Raw genomic sequence first — 14,934 nt, 5'->3', positions numbered from 1 at the left:
TGAACTTGGGGGCCAGGGAGTCAGATACCCCCTTCTTGCTGTACCCCCTGCTACTGATGGCAGAAGGATATACAGATACAAAGGTTTGGGTGTAAATGTTGGCTACCACCATTACCACAAGGGCCCAAGACTCACTAGGCTTGCCTCAGGAGCATTCACATCACAGCCATCCCTACTGCCACCATTTCATTTCAGGACCTTATCGTCTTCCTCCCAGATTGAAACTCCTCAAGGTACATGTGAGTGGGTGGCCAATGTGCTGAGACGCTAAGCCTCTCGTTTTCTTAGTCCTATTGCTTCTGGCCACAAGCTGCCTCATCTAGTTTTTATGTATGCCTTGTTTGTCTGTATGTTTTGTCACATAAAGTGTGATATTTCTCATGATATGGAAAAGGTTGGGACACACTAACCCAAAGACCTCCAATAACCTCCTCACTGGCCTTTCTCCTTCTAATTTCTACCCACTTGAAGCCACTTCACCTCCGTATTGTTGCCTGAAGTTTCTTTCTACTTTATTATTATTATTAGTAGTAGTAGTCGTAGCAGTAGTAGAGACATGGTCTTACTATGTTGCCCAGGCTGGTCTCAAACTCCTAGCCTCAAGTGATCCTCCCACCTCAGCCTCCCAAAGTGCTGAGATTACAGGCACGAGCCACCATCCTCAGCCCTGAATGACCCCATAGCCTCTTTCTTTCTTTCTTTTTTTCAAGACAGAGTCTTACTCTGACACCCACACTAGAGTGCAATGGCACAGTCTCTGCTCCCTGCAGCCTCCACCTCCTGGGTTCAAGAGATTCTCTTGCCTCAGCTTCTCAAGTAGCTGGGATTACAGGTGTGTGCCCCCACACCTGACTATTTTTTGTATTTTTAGTAGAGACGGGGTTTCACCATGTTGGCCAGGCTAGTCTTGAACTCCTGACTTCCAGTGATCCACCCGCCTCAGCCTCCTAAAGTCTGAAGGCTCCTTCTAAAGCACAAGCCTCATTGTCATTTAAAATCATCAATAGCTCATCACTTGTAGGAAAAAATCCAACTGCCTTACAATGACATAAAAAGCCCTTCAGGACCTGGACCCAATCTTCCATTAACTCTACCAGTGCTCCCCTCCCATCACTGTCCCTCACCTTATACTCCAGCAATGACAAAGTATTTACAGTTCCTCATGTTCTTTCACATCTTCATACCTTAACCTATGCTGTTTCCTCTGACTGAAATGCTCCTGTTCCCTGCTTTGTCCACCCCACAAGCTGCCATAAAGTGGCTAGATGCCTCCTGGAGAACATGATCAAGTGAAAGATGCATCCATTCATTCCAGAACTGGGCCAACCTAGTTCCTGCCCTCATGGAGATTACAATCGAGCAAGAAATAAGACATAACCCAAATCAAGTAACCATGCAAATAAATATAACTGTGAGGTGTGATAAGTACTTTGAGGAAAACGCATAGAGAGCTACCCAAACGTAGAATGTCCTGGAGTGGTACGTGGGTGGGTAAGTGTGAATGTGTGCGTGTGTGACTAATTTGGTTTCAGAAGCTGGAGACAGCTTTCAGAAAATAGCATCGACTGGCAAATATAATGTGAGACCGTTTGACCAAAGTAGAGGCCGAATGGCTGGCTGACTGATGAGCTGGCTGGCTGCAGAGCAGTCTGACTCACTCATGCCCTGGTTGACAAGCCAGCTCAGGACAGACAGAATGTCTAACAGCCTCACATTCTGACTGCTGAGCTACCTGGCTGGTTGGCTGGATGGCTAATGGGCAGAATTACTGACTGGAGGCTCTGAGAATGGCTGATTGACTTAATTGTCTAACCACTTCAATTTCCCCTCTTACCCCAATATAGACCAGTGTCAGTAATAAAACAGCACGAACACAAAATCCTGTGCACAGAGAGGGCCAAGCACATCCCCAGCTGGCTCAGCACAGCACAGCTCATCAGGAGCCTCTCCTTGGCATCCCCAGACAGCCAACTTGGCCCCAGCATGGGCCAAATGCAGCTCGCAGTAAAAGGAACACAGATGCACTTTTTGCCAACAGAAAAATGAAATTTTTGCCAACAGGTAAAAATGAAATCAAAAGCAGGCAAACAAAGAGCTTGGACAGGTTCCTTAGAAACCTTCAAAAACAACTTTTTATTTTAGATGGGATTTTAATAATCATGATATGTAATGTAACGCTTGTCCCTACAGAAAGCGCTAGAGCAATACAGCTCAAACATGAGAATAGGAGACATGCTGGGCCACAAGATATCCCTTGGCACATTCTTTTGATGATGTCTTTTTCCACCTTATGTGCTTCTGTGGTAATGGGGTATGGTAATGGCCCATGGATGCCTCACTCCCAGGCTGCCATCTCTTGAAGAAAGATATTTGAATACTACCTCATGTTTGCTCCACTAAGAGCAAGTAAGCTGAGTGAAAACTAATTAATATGCCCAGGCCATCTTCAAATGCAGCATGAGGAAAGGAGAATGGAGTTGGAGGCATGAGCCAACCAGGAGAAGATACAGCAGGGATTAATTTGACATACTCCAGCCACATCTTCCCAGGATACCCTGGGACCTATCAGACACTTAGCACTCTGAGATGCCAACTAGGAAAAGGATTTTCCCTGGGGTAGCCTTGGCTTACTCTAGAATCCCTGAAAACAGGAAAAGGATGGAATCCAGGGGCCTGGAGGGGAAGGGTACAAGATGATGGTTTAGAGACCCAAGGGATCAGTAGATTTGATTCTTGCCTTGACAGCATTGGAAAAGGCTAATTGGGCACAGCCAGCCAATTTGGGGGCAAGGCAGAATATCACTTAAGGCAGTGGTCCTCAAGCCAGATACGAATTAGAATCACCTGGAAGGCCGGGCACGATGGCTCACGCCTAATCCTAGCACTTTGGTAGGCGGAGGTGGGCGGATCACGAGGTCAGGAGTTTGAGACCAGTCTGGCCAACATGGTGAAACCCCATCTCTACTAAAGATACAAAAAATCAGCCAGATGTGTTGGCACGTGCCTGTAATCCCAGCTACTCAGGAAGCTGAGGCAGGAGAGTCACTTGAACCCTGGAGGCTGAGGTTGCAGTGAGCCAAGATCACGACACTGCTCTTCAGCCTGGGCAACTGGGCGAGACTGCTTCTCGGGGGAAAAAAAAGATCACCTGGAAGTGGTAAAGACCTGTGTACTCCTGGGCCCCAGCTCCCCAAAATTCTGATTTTTTTATGGTTTGGGAGCAAGAGTCTGGGCATCCAGTGGCTTTTAAATTTTTACATGTGATTCTAATATGCAGTCAGGGCTGAGAACTACTTTAAATGAATCATCTTAATTTCACCAGACCCTTCTAGAATATTCCCAGACCAGAGTCTATCTAGGGGGAAATGGGCCAAGTCTGGTTTCCAACTTTCATGTCCCCTGTTGAGGATGTTCAGACAGTCCTTCTTCAGTGTATTCTATGCAGTGGTGTGCTGGTAAATATTTCACAACCAGTTTCTTTCTCCCTTCCTTCCCTCCTTCCTTCCTTCCTTCCTTCCTTCCTTCCTTCCTTCCTTCCTTCCTTCTTTCCTTCCTTCCTCTCTCTCTCTCTCTTTTTTTCTCCTTCTTGATCTTGCTCTTTCACCCAAACTTGGAGTATGGTGGCATGATCATGGCTCACTGCAACCTCTGCCTCCCAGGCTCGAGCCATCCTTCCACCTCAACCTCCCGAGTAGCTGGGATTACAAGCACAAGCCACCATGCCTGGCTAATTAGGTATTTTTAGTAGACATGGGGTTTCGCCATGTTGGCCAAGCTGGTCTGGAACTACTGGCCTCAAACAATCCACCCACCTCAGCCTCACAAAGTGCTGGGATTACAGGTGTGAGCCACTGCACCCGGCCCACAGCCAGCTCTTTCCAGTAGTAATTTGTAGCATTGGCCAATTTCCCTGGTGTACATACTCCCACCATGGCTGCTTTCAAACTATCAACATGATGGCACTGAACAAAGAGTTGGGGAGAGATGTGCCCAGCTGGCTCGGATGCAGCGTGTGAGCCAGCTCGAGCACACCACCGGCCCAGTGGATAGATTCTTACTGAGCCATTCTCCAGTAAGAAGCTTCCCAACCCTGCTCTCCCAACTCATTGCCAGAGCCACGTCTAACAAAACACAAATACTGCTGATATAAGAAGCTTTCCTTAATACCCCCAGCCAGAATTTTGTCCTCCCCTGTGCTCCCCTAACATGGTCTTGGTACCTCTCCTATGGTATAGTGTGCCATGTATTTGTGCATTTCTTGTTTTCTTTGAGACAGAGTCTCACTCTGTCACCCAGGGTGGAGTGCAGTACCGCGTTCTCAGCTCACTGCAACCTCCACCTCCTGGGTTCAGGAGATTCTCTTGCCTCAGCCTCCAGAGTAGCTGGGATTACAGGTGTATGCCAGGACGTGTGGCTAATTTTTGTATTTTTCATAGAGACAGCGTTTTGCCATGTCAGCCAGGGTGGTCTTGAACTCCTGACCTCAGGTGATCCACCCACCTTGGCCTCCCAAAGTGCTGGGCTTACAGGCGTGAACCACCGTGCTCGGCCGTATTTGTGCATTTCTTTCTTTTTTTTTTTTTGGAGAAGGAGTTTCGCTTTTGTTACCCAGGCTGGAGTGCAATGGCGCGATCTCGGCTCACCGCAACCTCCGCCTCCTGGGTTCAGGCAATTCTCCTGCCTCAGCCTCCTGAGTAGCTGGGATTACCATGCCCAGCTAATTTTTTGTAGTTTTAGTAGAGATGGGGTTTCACCATGTTGACCAGGATGGTCTTGATCTCTTGACCTCGTGATCCACCCGCCTCGGCCTCCCAAAGTGCTGGGATTACAAGCGTGAGCCACCGCGCCCGGCCGTATTTGTGCATTTCTATCCTCCAAGCTAGGTAAGCTTCTTGAAGGCAAGGAGCCATGATTTTCTCTCTCTCTCTTTTTTTTAATTTTTGTGGAGAACAGGGTCTCACTATATTGCCCAGGTAGGTCTCAAACTCCTGGGTTCACGTTATCCTCCCACTTCTGCCTCCTGAAGTGCTGGGGTTACAGGCATGAGCCACTGTACCCAGCAAGCCATGATTTTTTCTCTTTTAATTTTTTAAAGTTTTTTGAGACAGAGTCTCACTTTTTCCCCCAGGCTGAGATGCAGTGGCATGATCTCGGCTCACTGCAACCTCTGCCTCCCAGGTTGAAGCAATTCTCCTGCCTCAGCTTCCCAAGTAGCTGGGATTACAATTGTGTGCCACCACACCTGGCTAATTTTTTTGTATTTTCAGTGTAAATGGGATTCCACCATGTTGGCCAGGCTGGTTACGAACTCCTGACCTCAAGTGAGCCGCCTGCCTTGGTCTCCCAAAGTGCTAGAATTACAGGCGTGAGCAACTGTGCCCAGCCTCTTTATAAAAAACAAAAAATCTGTGTTTAGCATGCTTCCCAGCAACAGCAAGTTCATACCAAATGACTGTTGAATCAAAACCTTGATCTTTTTTTTCTCCCTCAATCTTCCCTTTTTCCTTCCACCACAATATCATCTATTTTGCTTCTGCTGGGCACACAGCACCATTCTTCAGAGCACTTGGGACCCATGAAATAGGCAGCAGGGCTAGGTGTCATAAGACATGTGCATTGTCTGTGCAAGAGTGGTATGCAGGGGAGAATATGCACCCACATCTTACTGATTTCGTGTGTTTCACATCTGCTTTTTTTTCTCATTATCACTGCTGTCCTTCCAGCACAGGCCCTTGTCCCTTCACCCCTGGACTAGTGCCATGATCCCTCCTCAGTGCCCTAGCTCCACATTAGCATTGCTCTCACCCATCTTGCACCCTGGTCCAAGTCAGCTTTTATTTGATCACCCCTCTGCTCAAAGACGTATCATATATTCTCACTGTTCTACCACATTGAATCTAAATTCCATGGACTGGCCTTTGAGGCTTTTAACCAACTTGTTCTGCCCACCCCCAATCTCTGCAATCTCTTTTCTCGTTATTCTCCTCTCCAGCCAAGCAACTATGCTTATCGACCTGCACATATGGCTTGCTTATTTCTGTGCTTGCTCCTTGCCTTTGAACACATCCCACTTCTCTCTGCTAATTCATGCCTATCACTTCAAGATCCAGCTTAAAACACCCTCTTGTGGGAAGCCAGATCTGGTTAACTCCTTCCTGTTCTTTTGTTCAGTGTTCCACATCACACTTGTCTATAACATTTGTGGCATATTACTTTTTCTTTACTGATGTTTTGCTTTTGAAAAAATAACAGGTCTCATTCATTGAGCACTTATTGTGCCCCGGGCAGTGTGCTAAGACATTTTATGTATATTTTCTCATTTAATACTCACAACAGGTCAGATGCGGTGGCTGGCTCATGCCTGTAATCCCAGTAGTTTGGGAGGCAGATGCGGGAGGACTGTTTGAGCCCAGGAGTCCAAGATCAGCCTGGGCAACATAGCGAGACCCCCATCTCTAAAATTAAAAAAAAAAATCCTGACAAACAACTTTTGAGATAGGCATTTCGTTTTGCAGTTGAGGGAACTGGGATTCAGAGAGGTTAAGGCACTTTCTCAAGGTCACACAGCTAGAAAGTAGTAGAGCTGGGATTTGAGCCTAATCCGATTCCAGAGCTCTATACATGTTCTGATGTTGTGCTTTTAAGGCAGGTCATGTGTCTTTGTGAATCTAGTCTCCCCAATGTCATCATCCTTCCACCACAGTATCATCTATTTTGAGTGTAGCCTCTCCAGGGCAGCATTCATTCCATAACTGTGGCTGGATCACTCCTAGAAATTAGCATAGTGCTCCTCACTCAGGCAGCGCCCACTGCTCCCTGTTCAACCTGTTTCCTCCCAGAGCTTTGGTCATATAGGTCTCAAGCCTGTGCATTCTCAAAGTGGTTGCATTACACAATCACCTAGGAAACTGAAAAAAATAAATAAATCCTGATGCCTGGGCTTCATCTATGACAAATAAAATCATAATCTCTGAGAGTAGGACTCAGGCATCTGCTTTTTTCTTAAAGCATTTAAGGAAACTCTACTGTGCAGTCAATGTTGAGAATCACTCAGAACACAGAAGACTCAGTTGGAAGGCTGTGTCTCTATTTTAAACCCCTTTTATTTCTCAGGAAGCCACATCTCTCCTGCCTGCCTTGTCTTCCCTGCCCCCTTCTCTGCCAGTCCATTTGGCTTTTTACCCAACAACATCTGAGGAGGGCAGCAACCATTGGTTGAGGAGGTAGCCACAAGCCAATTAAACATCGGCTCCAAGCCAGTTCTTAAACCAATGGGGATCCTGTGACTCACAGGTGGAAAAATTAACATATTAAAGCATTCTGGGTTTCACAAAGACAAAAATAAAGCAAATAATTTGCTCTTTTAGAAACAGCAAACACTCCACCTCTTAATCTGCTACCAACATCTCCCCCTGGGAAATCGTTTAAGAAAGGAAAGTTGCAACTCCTCTAAGAGCTTCCGCCAGCGGGCAGGCAGGCCTGCCCCCCGCCCACGCTGGTCACTGGTATTCAAACAGGAGAGCTGTGGAGGGGGTGGCTGACCAAGACTGCCAGACTTTGCACAGGCGACAGCTGCTTGCCAGTCTGAAGGAGCCGATCTATGGGAGTGAATCTAAGGTTCTGGAAGGGCTGGACTCTGGGAGGTGAAATAAGGACAAGGCTCTGCATGTTCCCCGTCTTCCCAGGCCCTCTCTGCTCTGTTCGCATGCTCAGACACTCCCTCTTCAATGACTCAAGGTGCATGTGCCTACGGCAGGGCCCCCCAACTGGTGTGCACACGGAATGGGTAGAGATGGGCCAAGATATTCATTCCTACAGTTTCTGGGGCAGCCAGGCAGAATGTGGGGTGGACAGAATCTCTGGGGCTGCTCCATATACCCCAACGTTCTACATGAATATTCTTTTCTTTTCTTTTTTCTTTTTCTTTTTTTGAGACAGGGTCTCACTCTGTTGCCCAGGCTGGAGTGCAGTGGTACAATCACAGCTCACTGTAGCCTCGACCTCCCTGCCTCAGGTGATCCTCCCACCTCAGTCTTCTGAGTAGCTGGGACCACAGGTGTGTGCTGCCATGCCCAGCTAATTTTTGTATTTTTTGTAGAGACAGGGTTTCACTACGTTGCCTAGGTTGATCCCAAACTCCTAGACTCAAGTGATCTGCCCACCCTGGCTTCCCACAGTGCGGGATTATAGGCGTGAGCCACCACGCTGGCCTGTGAATATAATTTTACATGTGTGCTATGATATGAGAAAGAGGGGAAGCAGTGGCCTGGGGTTAGCCCCAAATTCTCCAGTTTCCCTGCCCTGTGCTGAAGAACTGTGTCGGGCTGATCTGACCCTCCCTAGCCGTCCTTAGTGCTGGCTGAACTTACTTGTGATCAAAACAGCATGTGCTAAAGGGCTGAGAAGGGACAGAAAGAGCCCAAAGAGGCCCAGGGTCGAACCACTTCAGAATCATTGAACTTCACGTAACAGACTCAAATTCTCTTTCTCAAGTTTACTTCTTCTATTCCCAAGGCCTGTTCCTGGACAGAAGGAGACCCTCAAAGCAGGGCTTACCTTGGCATCCATGATGCTGGTCTCCACCCGGGCCACGCCCTGGTTCTCCCGGAACAGCTGGATCTTGCTGATCTTGCTGAACTCGGACAGCACAGTGGTGAGGTTGGTTTTGAGGTCAATAACATGGCTGATGCCATGACGGGGTCCCACCAGGAGAGTGGTGGCCGACTGCTTCTCGTCCTGATGCCCAAGAATGGCAGGCAGTATTCACAGAAAGAAGGGTGGAGGAGTTGGGGAGACGAGGCAGGAGGAGGAAATAGAAAACATGCATTGGACTCTGCTGGTGGGATCTGAAAATATCTGGGGCTCAGTGCCAGACAGGACAGCCTTGAGGGGAAAATGGTCTGGGACAGAAAATGGTTCCTGGGACAGAACCCCAGATTATGGGTCCAAATGGACACCTTAGCGTCAGCAGCAGGTCGAGTAAAGAGTGCAGCAGCAGGACTGGCTCTAGCAAAATAGTGAAGTTGGTGAGATTTGTTCGGGGGGCCTTTGGGGCACCCTTCTCTACCAAGCCCCAGGGACTTTCCATTTGTTGCTGCAGGCCATTCGAGGCCCCCACCTAGTGCTCTGCCTGAGAAGGTGGCATCCCATGTCTAGTCTTTACTCTCCCCCTACCAACAGCCACTCAGACTTGCGCTTCTCACCCAGGCCAAAATCTAAACTGGCACAGTAACTCTGCCTAAGGTGTTCAGGGTTGATTGAGTACTTCATGGCAGCCTCCCTCCTTAAGCAGAGATTTGCCTATTAATGGGCACTCTAGGAGGTGTGGTCGATAGAAGTTTTAGCACTGGTAGGTGGGTGGGAGAAAGATTTGATGGCATATGAAGGAGGTGAGAGGGGACAGTGGGCTTTCAGTGTTCTGCCAATCCCCATATGTAAATGGCTACCTCTTGGCCTGAAGGGCTGGATTTGCTTACGAGGTATTGACAGACTCCTTGGAGCAACCAAGCCTGGGTCCTCTGGTGGCCCATTCCCTGGTATTAGCATCACTCTGAGGAACCTCTTGTGTCTGTCTATAGGCACTTTGATAAGTAGCTTTCCATCGTTGTGCTGCACTAGCTGACAGTGTACCCCTGGGAGCAAGACAAGCACCTGGATCCAATCAGCAAGACCATTTGCATTCTGTTTCACCAGGGTAAACTAGCCTGGGGCACAGTCTTAGACTGGGGCCAGCTGTGCCCCGCCCCAGAGCCTTGTTCCTGCAGCAGAGGTGCTGGGCAAGCAGGGGAAATAGAAGGACTCAGGAAACTTAGGGTAGGGGACTGCAGGAGTATGTGTAACAAAAATGAAATAGAGCAGGGGTTGCCAAACTATGGCCCATGGGCCAAATCCCGACCACCACCTATTTTTTATGGCTCAGGAGCTAAGAACGGTTCTTACATTTTTTAATGGTTGAGAAAAAAATCAGAAGAGGCATGTTTTGTGACATGTGAAAACTACATGAAATTCAAATTTTCATGTCTATGGTTATTGGCACATAGCCACACCCATTTGTTTATGCATGTCTGTAGCTGCTTTCATGATCTCACAGCTGAGTAGTTGCCGCAGTTGCCCATACGGCCTGCCTGTAAAACCTAAAATGTTTACTATCTGGCCCTTCATGGAAAAAGTTTGCTGAGCCCCAAAATTGAGGAAGAGGAACAAAAAAAGGTCATGGAGGGATACTCAGGACAAGTATCTCCTCCCACTTTATTATTTTACCAGAGGCAGGGCCAGGGAGGGGAGAGGTAGAAGGAGGAGGAAGAGGAAGGCAGGCCTTTAGAAATATTTGCCCCTCCTGCCCCTACACCCAAGGACAAGAGCCAACAAAGGGCTCCCTCCCCACATCCCCCCATCTTGCCCCACTGACCAGGCCCACAGTGTTGAACAAAACGCCCGTGAAGGTAGGAAGTTCATTCAGAATTCGTAGATACTGGAGCTTTGCCTGAATTGCAGAGCCCTGTGGAAAAACCCATTCAGAAATATGAGAAGCCTGAGGAGCACAGGAAAAGCAAAGCCATGTTCTCAACGAGGAGTCTCAACATCCTGGGACAGTCACCTGTCAGCAAGTGACACTGTGGAGATGTGAAGACGCCCTCCATAAAACTGCAGGAAGGTTCAAGTTTGCACAGCTCTTCCCTCTAGCATCTCATCTCCCTTTCTAAAACCTTCTCCTACTTCCTGATCTTCATTCCTAAACTATCCAGCTTACTCATTTTGTTTTGGGTTTAGTTCCAACTAACTCTGATGCCCCACCTAATCTATACCTCTCTCCTGAGATCTTTCAGACTCCTAGAGTCACCTAGATTCTGGTCATTCCCCAGCTGGGGATCCCGCTCAATACCTTTCATACTAAGTACTCCTAAGTTCCGTAGCTGCACTCCAGGCATTCCTGGTCTCTATTAGCATCCCCTGGGAATCACGCCAGAAACCTGTGAGTCACATTGGACTCCTTAATCATTTCATGTGAGGGCCACCAGCTACCAGAGCATCTGGATTCTTACCCCCATCTCCTTTTCCAATCTATCCATCCCTCTTCTCTAGCCAGTCATTGCCTTGACATTCCCACCTGTGTCAGGGTGACAGCCAGGTTACCTTCAGGACTGACACTCATTGCTTCCCTCTTTTCCTCAAGTGCCCCCATACACTGCTAGAGGGAGCATCCGAAAACATAAGTTTAATCACATCAACTTCCTGCTTTAAACCCTTAGTGGCTCCCAGCTGCCTACAGGATGAAGTACAACCCCTTTCCTTGGCACACAAGGCCCTCCATGAACAGGCTCCTGCCAACCACTCTGGCCTCTTCTCTTGCCCCTACCTTTACCCCTTGCACACAGCTTGCATTCTCTGCATTGCTTAGGCGGAATGATTTGCATTTCTGTCCTTGCACCATGGTCTCTCATATCTCTGGGCCTTTGTACACATGGATCTCCTTGCCTGGGAAAGACTTCCTCCCATGACCCATGCCCATGGATTCATCTAGACATACTTTTTATCTTTCAAGACCCAGCTCTGGCCTATTTCACCCGCCTCAGGCTGGGTTTAGTATTCTTCCTCTGTGCTGCCAGAGCACCTGTGCCTAATGCACTGTGTTAGGACTGACTACTGTGTTTCTCCATTAAGCTGTGGCTGACTCCGGGGCCAAGACCAGGACTTCTTCATCTTCATACTTCCAGCCCGAGCACGGGGGTGCCTCGAAAAAAATGTTACCTGAGGAGCTAGTGGTGAGCACTGATGCTCTCAGTTGAGAAGAAAACAATCTGATTAAATATGCACAGCAAGGTGGGAATGGCTTAACTCTCTGGGGAAATTTGCATCTTAAAAGAGAAACTAGTTGGTAATGCAAGAAATCTGGAATGGGAGGAATATATGGGGGCGATTGCATCTCGTATGTACATCTGCATGCTGATTCTAATGCCTCTCACCACTTTTCTGCTTCTTGGGCAGGAAGCACAGGCAGACTGAGCCTTACAAAGCTAAGAAGCTGCTGCGGGGTTCGGGAAAGCAGATAGTGGGAGTCGTCAGAGCACTAGAAAGTGGAGGCAGTAACCTGATCCCTCGCCATTCTACCCAGTGACCCACTATCCAGGTCAGGTCTTGTGCCCCCAACTCTCCCCTTTTTCCCTGGGCTGGGGTTTTGTTTCCCACATTCCATATCCCAGGACTGATAAATTAGAAAGCTATTGAGGTACAGAGGTACATTTCCTTTTTTTATATTTTATTTTATTTGTTATTATTTTTTTAAGAGTAAATACAGTGTCTCACTATGTCCCCAGACTGGGTGTCAAACTCCTGGGCCCAAGCGATCCTTCTGCTTCGGCCTCCCAAAGTGCTGGAATTACAGGCATGAGCCACCACGCCAGCCTAGTCATTTCCATGGAAAACATGTGCCTCCCCAGGATTCAATGCTTTCCACGTGACAGATGCTCAATTGGCACTGACTAACTGGTGAAAGGATCTGAGAATTATCTCCTCCTGCATCTTGGCCCCTTTGCTTTGAGGACCCTGAGCTCTCTCGGTGATGTGTCACTGAACTGTCTCTTGGGGATGCTCAGGCTTGGGGAAGACTCCTCTTCATAACTGCCCCCACACCTGGCTAAGCCGTATGTGCAACCAAGTCAAACGCAGTGGTGAGGATCCCCAGAGGACCAGACCCTGCTGGGGAACCACCCAGGATCTCCCTGTGGCCAGTAGTGCCTGAGCACCGTGCCCAGTGGCCTACTCTGGATACCTTGGTGCCGCAGGAAGGATGTGTTTGGTGAGCCTTCAGTTGCTGAGAAAGAGATTTCCGGAGGTTCTTCTCTTTGATGCCCTGCAGGAGGGAGGGGGGAAGAAAGGGTTCCAGACCCCACTCCTTCCTAAAAGCAGAAGAAAAGTAAGAGATTAGTGAGAAAGGCAAAGTGGGACAGAGAGAAGATGGTAAGACAGAAATTGACTGAATCTGAAAGGTAAAGACAGAGGAATAGAGACTGGGAGAAAGAAAAAGGGACAGGAACAGGGAAATAACATTAGCCATAGCTCCCTAGTAGAAGCTGTAGCTCTAGGGCTTGATGGTCTAGATATGAGGGACTCCAATTATCACTCCCATCCCATGTCCTACATTTCTGAAAAGCATAACATAGCTCAACAAGTGTAACTTTTCCCTACACAAATATTTGCCCCATCACAAAGGGCCCCAGCCCAACTCACTCCACATTCTTGAGCGAGATCTTCTGACTAGGTCGAGTGGCTGAGACAGTGATATAGATGTGGAGCGCAGCAAGGCCCAAAAGCATCTCTGGCTTGGGGTCCATTCCAAAGCGTTCTCGAATAACATCATTCCGACTCTGCATGAGAGGGCAGTCCAAACCTATCAGTTGAAGGAGACATTCCTTCCCCACCCCCTGATCTACTCCCTTACATCCCAGACAATACTCATGGTATCAGTAAGGCATGCTAGATCAAGGGACAGAGGAAGGTGCTCCCCTTGAGCAAGAGACAACACAGGAGACTGAGGTTTCAGAGACTGTTCACTTCATTCAGCAGATATTGGATAGCCTTCTTCTCAGTGACAGGTGCACACAATGGCAAGGTACAAGCAGACAGTCCAGTTCACTGCAAAAGTGAGACATGGCACCAACTTCCTTTTTTAATTCCTTTTATAAGAGACCTTCTCACATTTTTTCTTGGGGTTATACTCACCCCCAAGCTATACATGGCTCCTTTACTAGCTCGGATGGAAAAAAGGGGAGAAACATATTAGGAGGGATAGGGCCCTGGCCCAGAAGCCCAGGGTAAGAGCTGGATTGCAAGGATGGGGAGGCATTCTGCTTGATGTCTGAAGGACAAAAATATTGATGAGTCAATCTTCCCTATGCTATCCAAGAGGAGGTCTCCAGGAACTACTGGCCACGGGTATGACAACCCCCAAACCCTGAGGGTGACAGCCCCAGCTATCAATGAGTCAGCCTTGGTTAGACCGGTTGCCTATTTTGTTAAAGTGGAACCAGGATAGACTAAGGGACTAGGGAGCCACAGTGATATCACTGTAGTATAGGAGAGAGTGGAAAAGGATTACATCATCAATGATCATCTATGCAGAAAATCCAGTGGAATCTATTACAAAAAATTACTACAGCTACAGTCTTCCCTCGGTATCTGTGGAGGATATCTTCCAGGACCCCCGTGGATACTGAAATTTGTGAATGTTCAAATCCTTTATATAAAATGCTGTAGTATTTGCATGTAACCTATGCAAATCCTCCTTTATACTTTAAATCACCTCTAGATTACTTATAGTACCTAATATAATTAAACTGCTAGGTAGGACTGGATGTGATGGCTCATGCCTGTAATCATAGCACTTTGAGAGGCTGAGTCTGGTGGATCACCTAAGATCAGGAGTTTGAAACCAGCCTCACCAACATGGTGAAACCCTGTCTCTAAAAATACAAAAATTAGCTGGGCATGGTGGCACATGCCTGTAATCCCAGCTACTCTAGAGGCTGAAGCAGGAGAATCACTTGAACCTGGGAGGTAGAGGTTCCAGTGAGACGAGAGCAAAACTCCATCTCAAAAAAAAAAGTTATGTAGGCCAGGTGCCATGGCTCATGCCTGAAATATCAGCACTTTGGGAGGCTGAGACAGGTGAATCACTTGAGGTCAGTAATTCGAGACCAGCCTGGCCAACATGGTGAAACCCTGTCTCTATTAAAAATTCAAAAATTAGGCTGGAGGCGGTGGCTCATCCCTATAATCCTAGCACTTTGGGAGGCTGAGGTGGGTGGATCACCAGGTCAAGAGATCGAGACCATCCTGGTCAACATGGTGAAGCCCCGTCTCTACTAAAAATACAAAAATTAGCTGGGCATGGTGGTGCACGCCTGTAGTCCCAGCTACTCAGGAGGCTGAGGCAGG

At 48.0% G+C, this 14,934-nt stretch overlaps 1 protein-coding gene across 4 annotated transcripts in view; it reads right to left on the bottom strand.

Annotated features, from left to right (window-relative positions):
* FRMPD3 (FERM and PDZ domain containing 3) overlaps positions 1 to 14,934 on the bottom strand; it is a 93,048-nt gene that overhangs the window by 25,761 nt on the left and 52,353 nt on the right. For all 4 annotated transcript variants that reach the window (XM_017546452.2, XM_037744943.1, XM_037744942.1 and 1 more), the window contains 4 exons: positions 13,228 to 13,364; positions 12,770 to 12,896; positions 10,409 to 10,498; positions 8,557 to 8,736 (listed from right to left, as the gene is read on the bottom strand). In XM_017546452.2, the coding sequence (XP_017401941.1) occupies positions 8,557 to 8,736; positions 10,409 to 10,498; positions 12,770 to 12,896; positions 13,228 to 13,364 (534 nt within the window). The remainder of the gene's footprint in view (positions 1 to 8,556; positions 8,737 to 10,408; positions 10,499 to 12,769; positions 12,897 to 13,227; positions 13,365 to 14,934) is intronic.

Source organism: Cebus imitator, unplaced genomic scaffold (assembly GCF_001604975.1).
Source record: "Cebus imitator isolate Cc_AM_T3 unplaced genomic scaffold, Cebus_imitator-1.0 Scaffold189, whole genome shotgun sequence".
Lineage (NCBI taxonomy): Eukaryota > Metazoa > Chordata > Mammalia > Primates > Cebidae > Cebus > Cebus imitator.
This window is presented reverse-complemented; position numbering and strand designations above follow the sequence as displayed.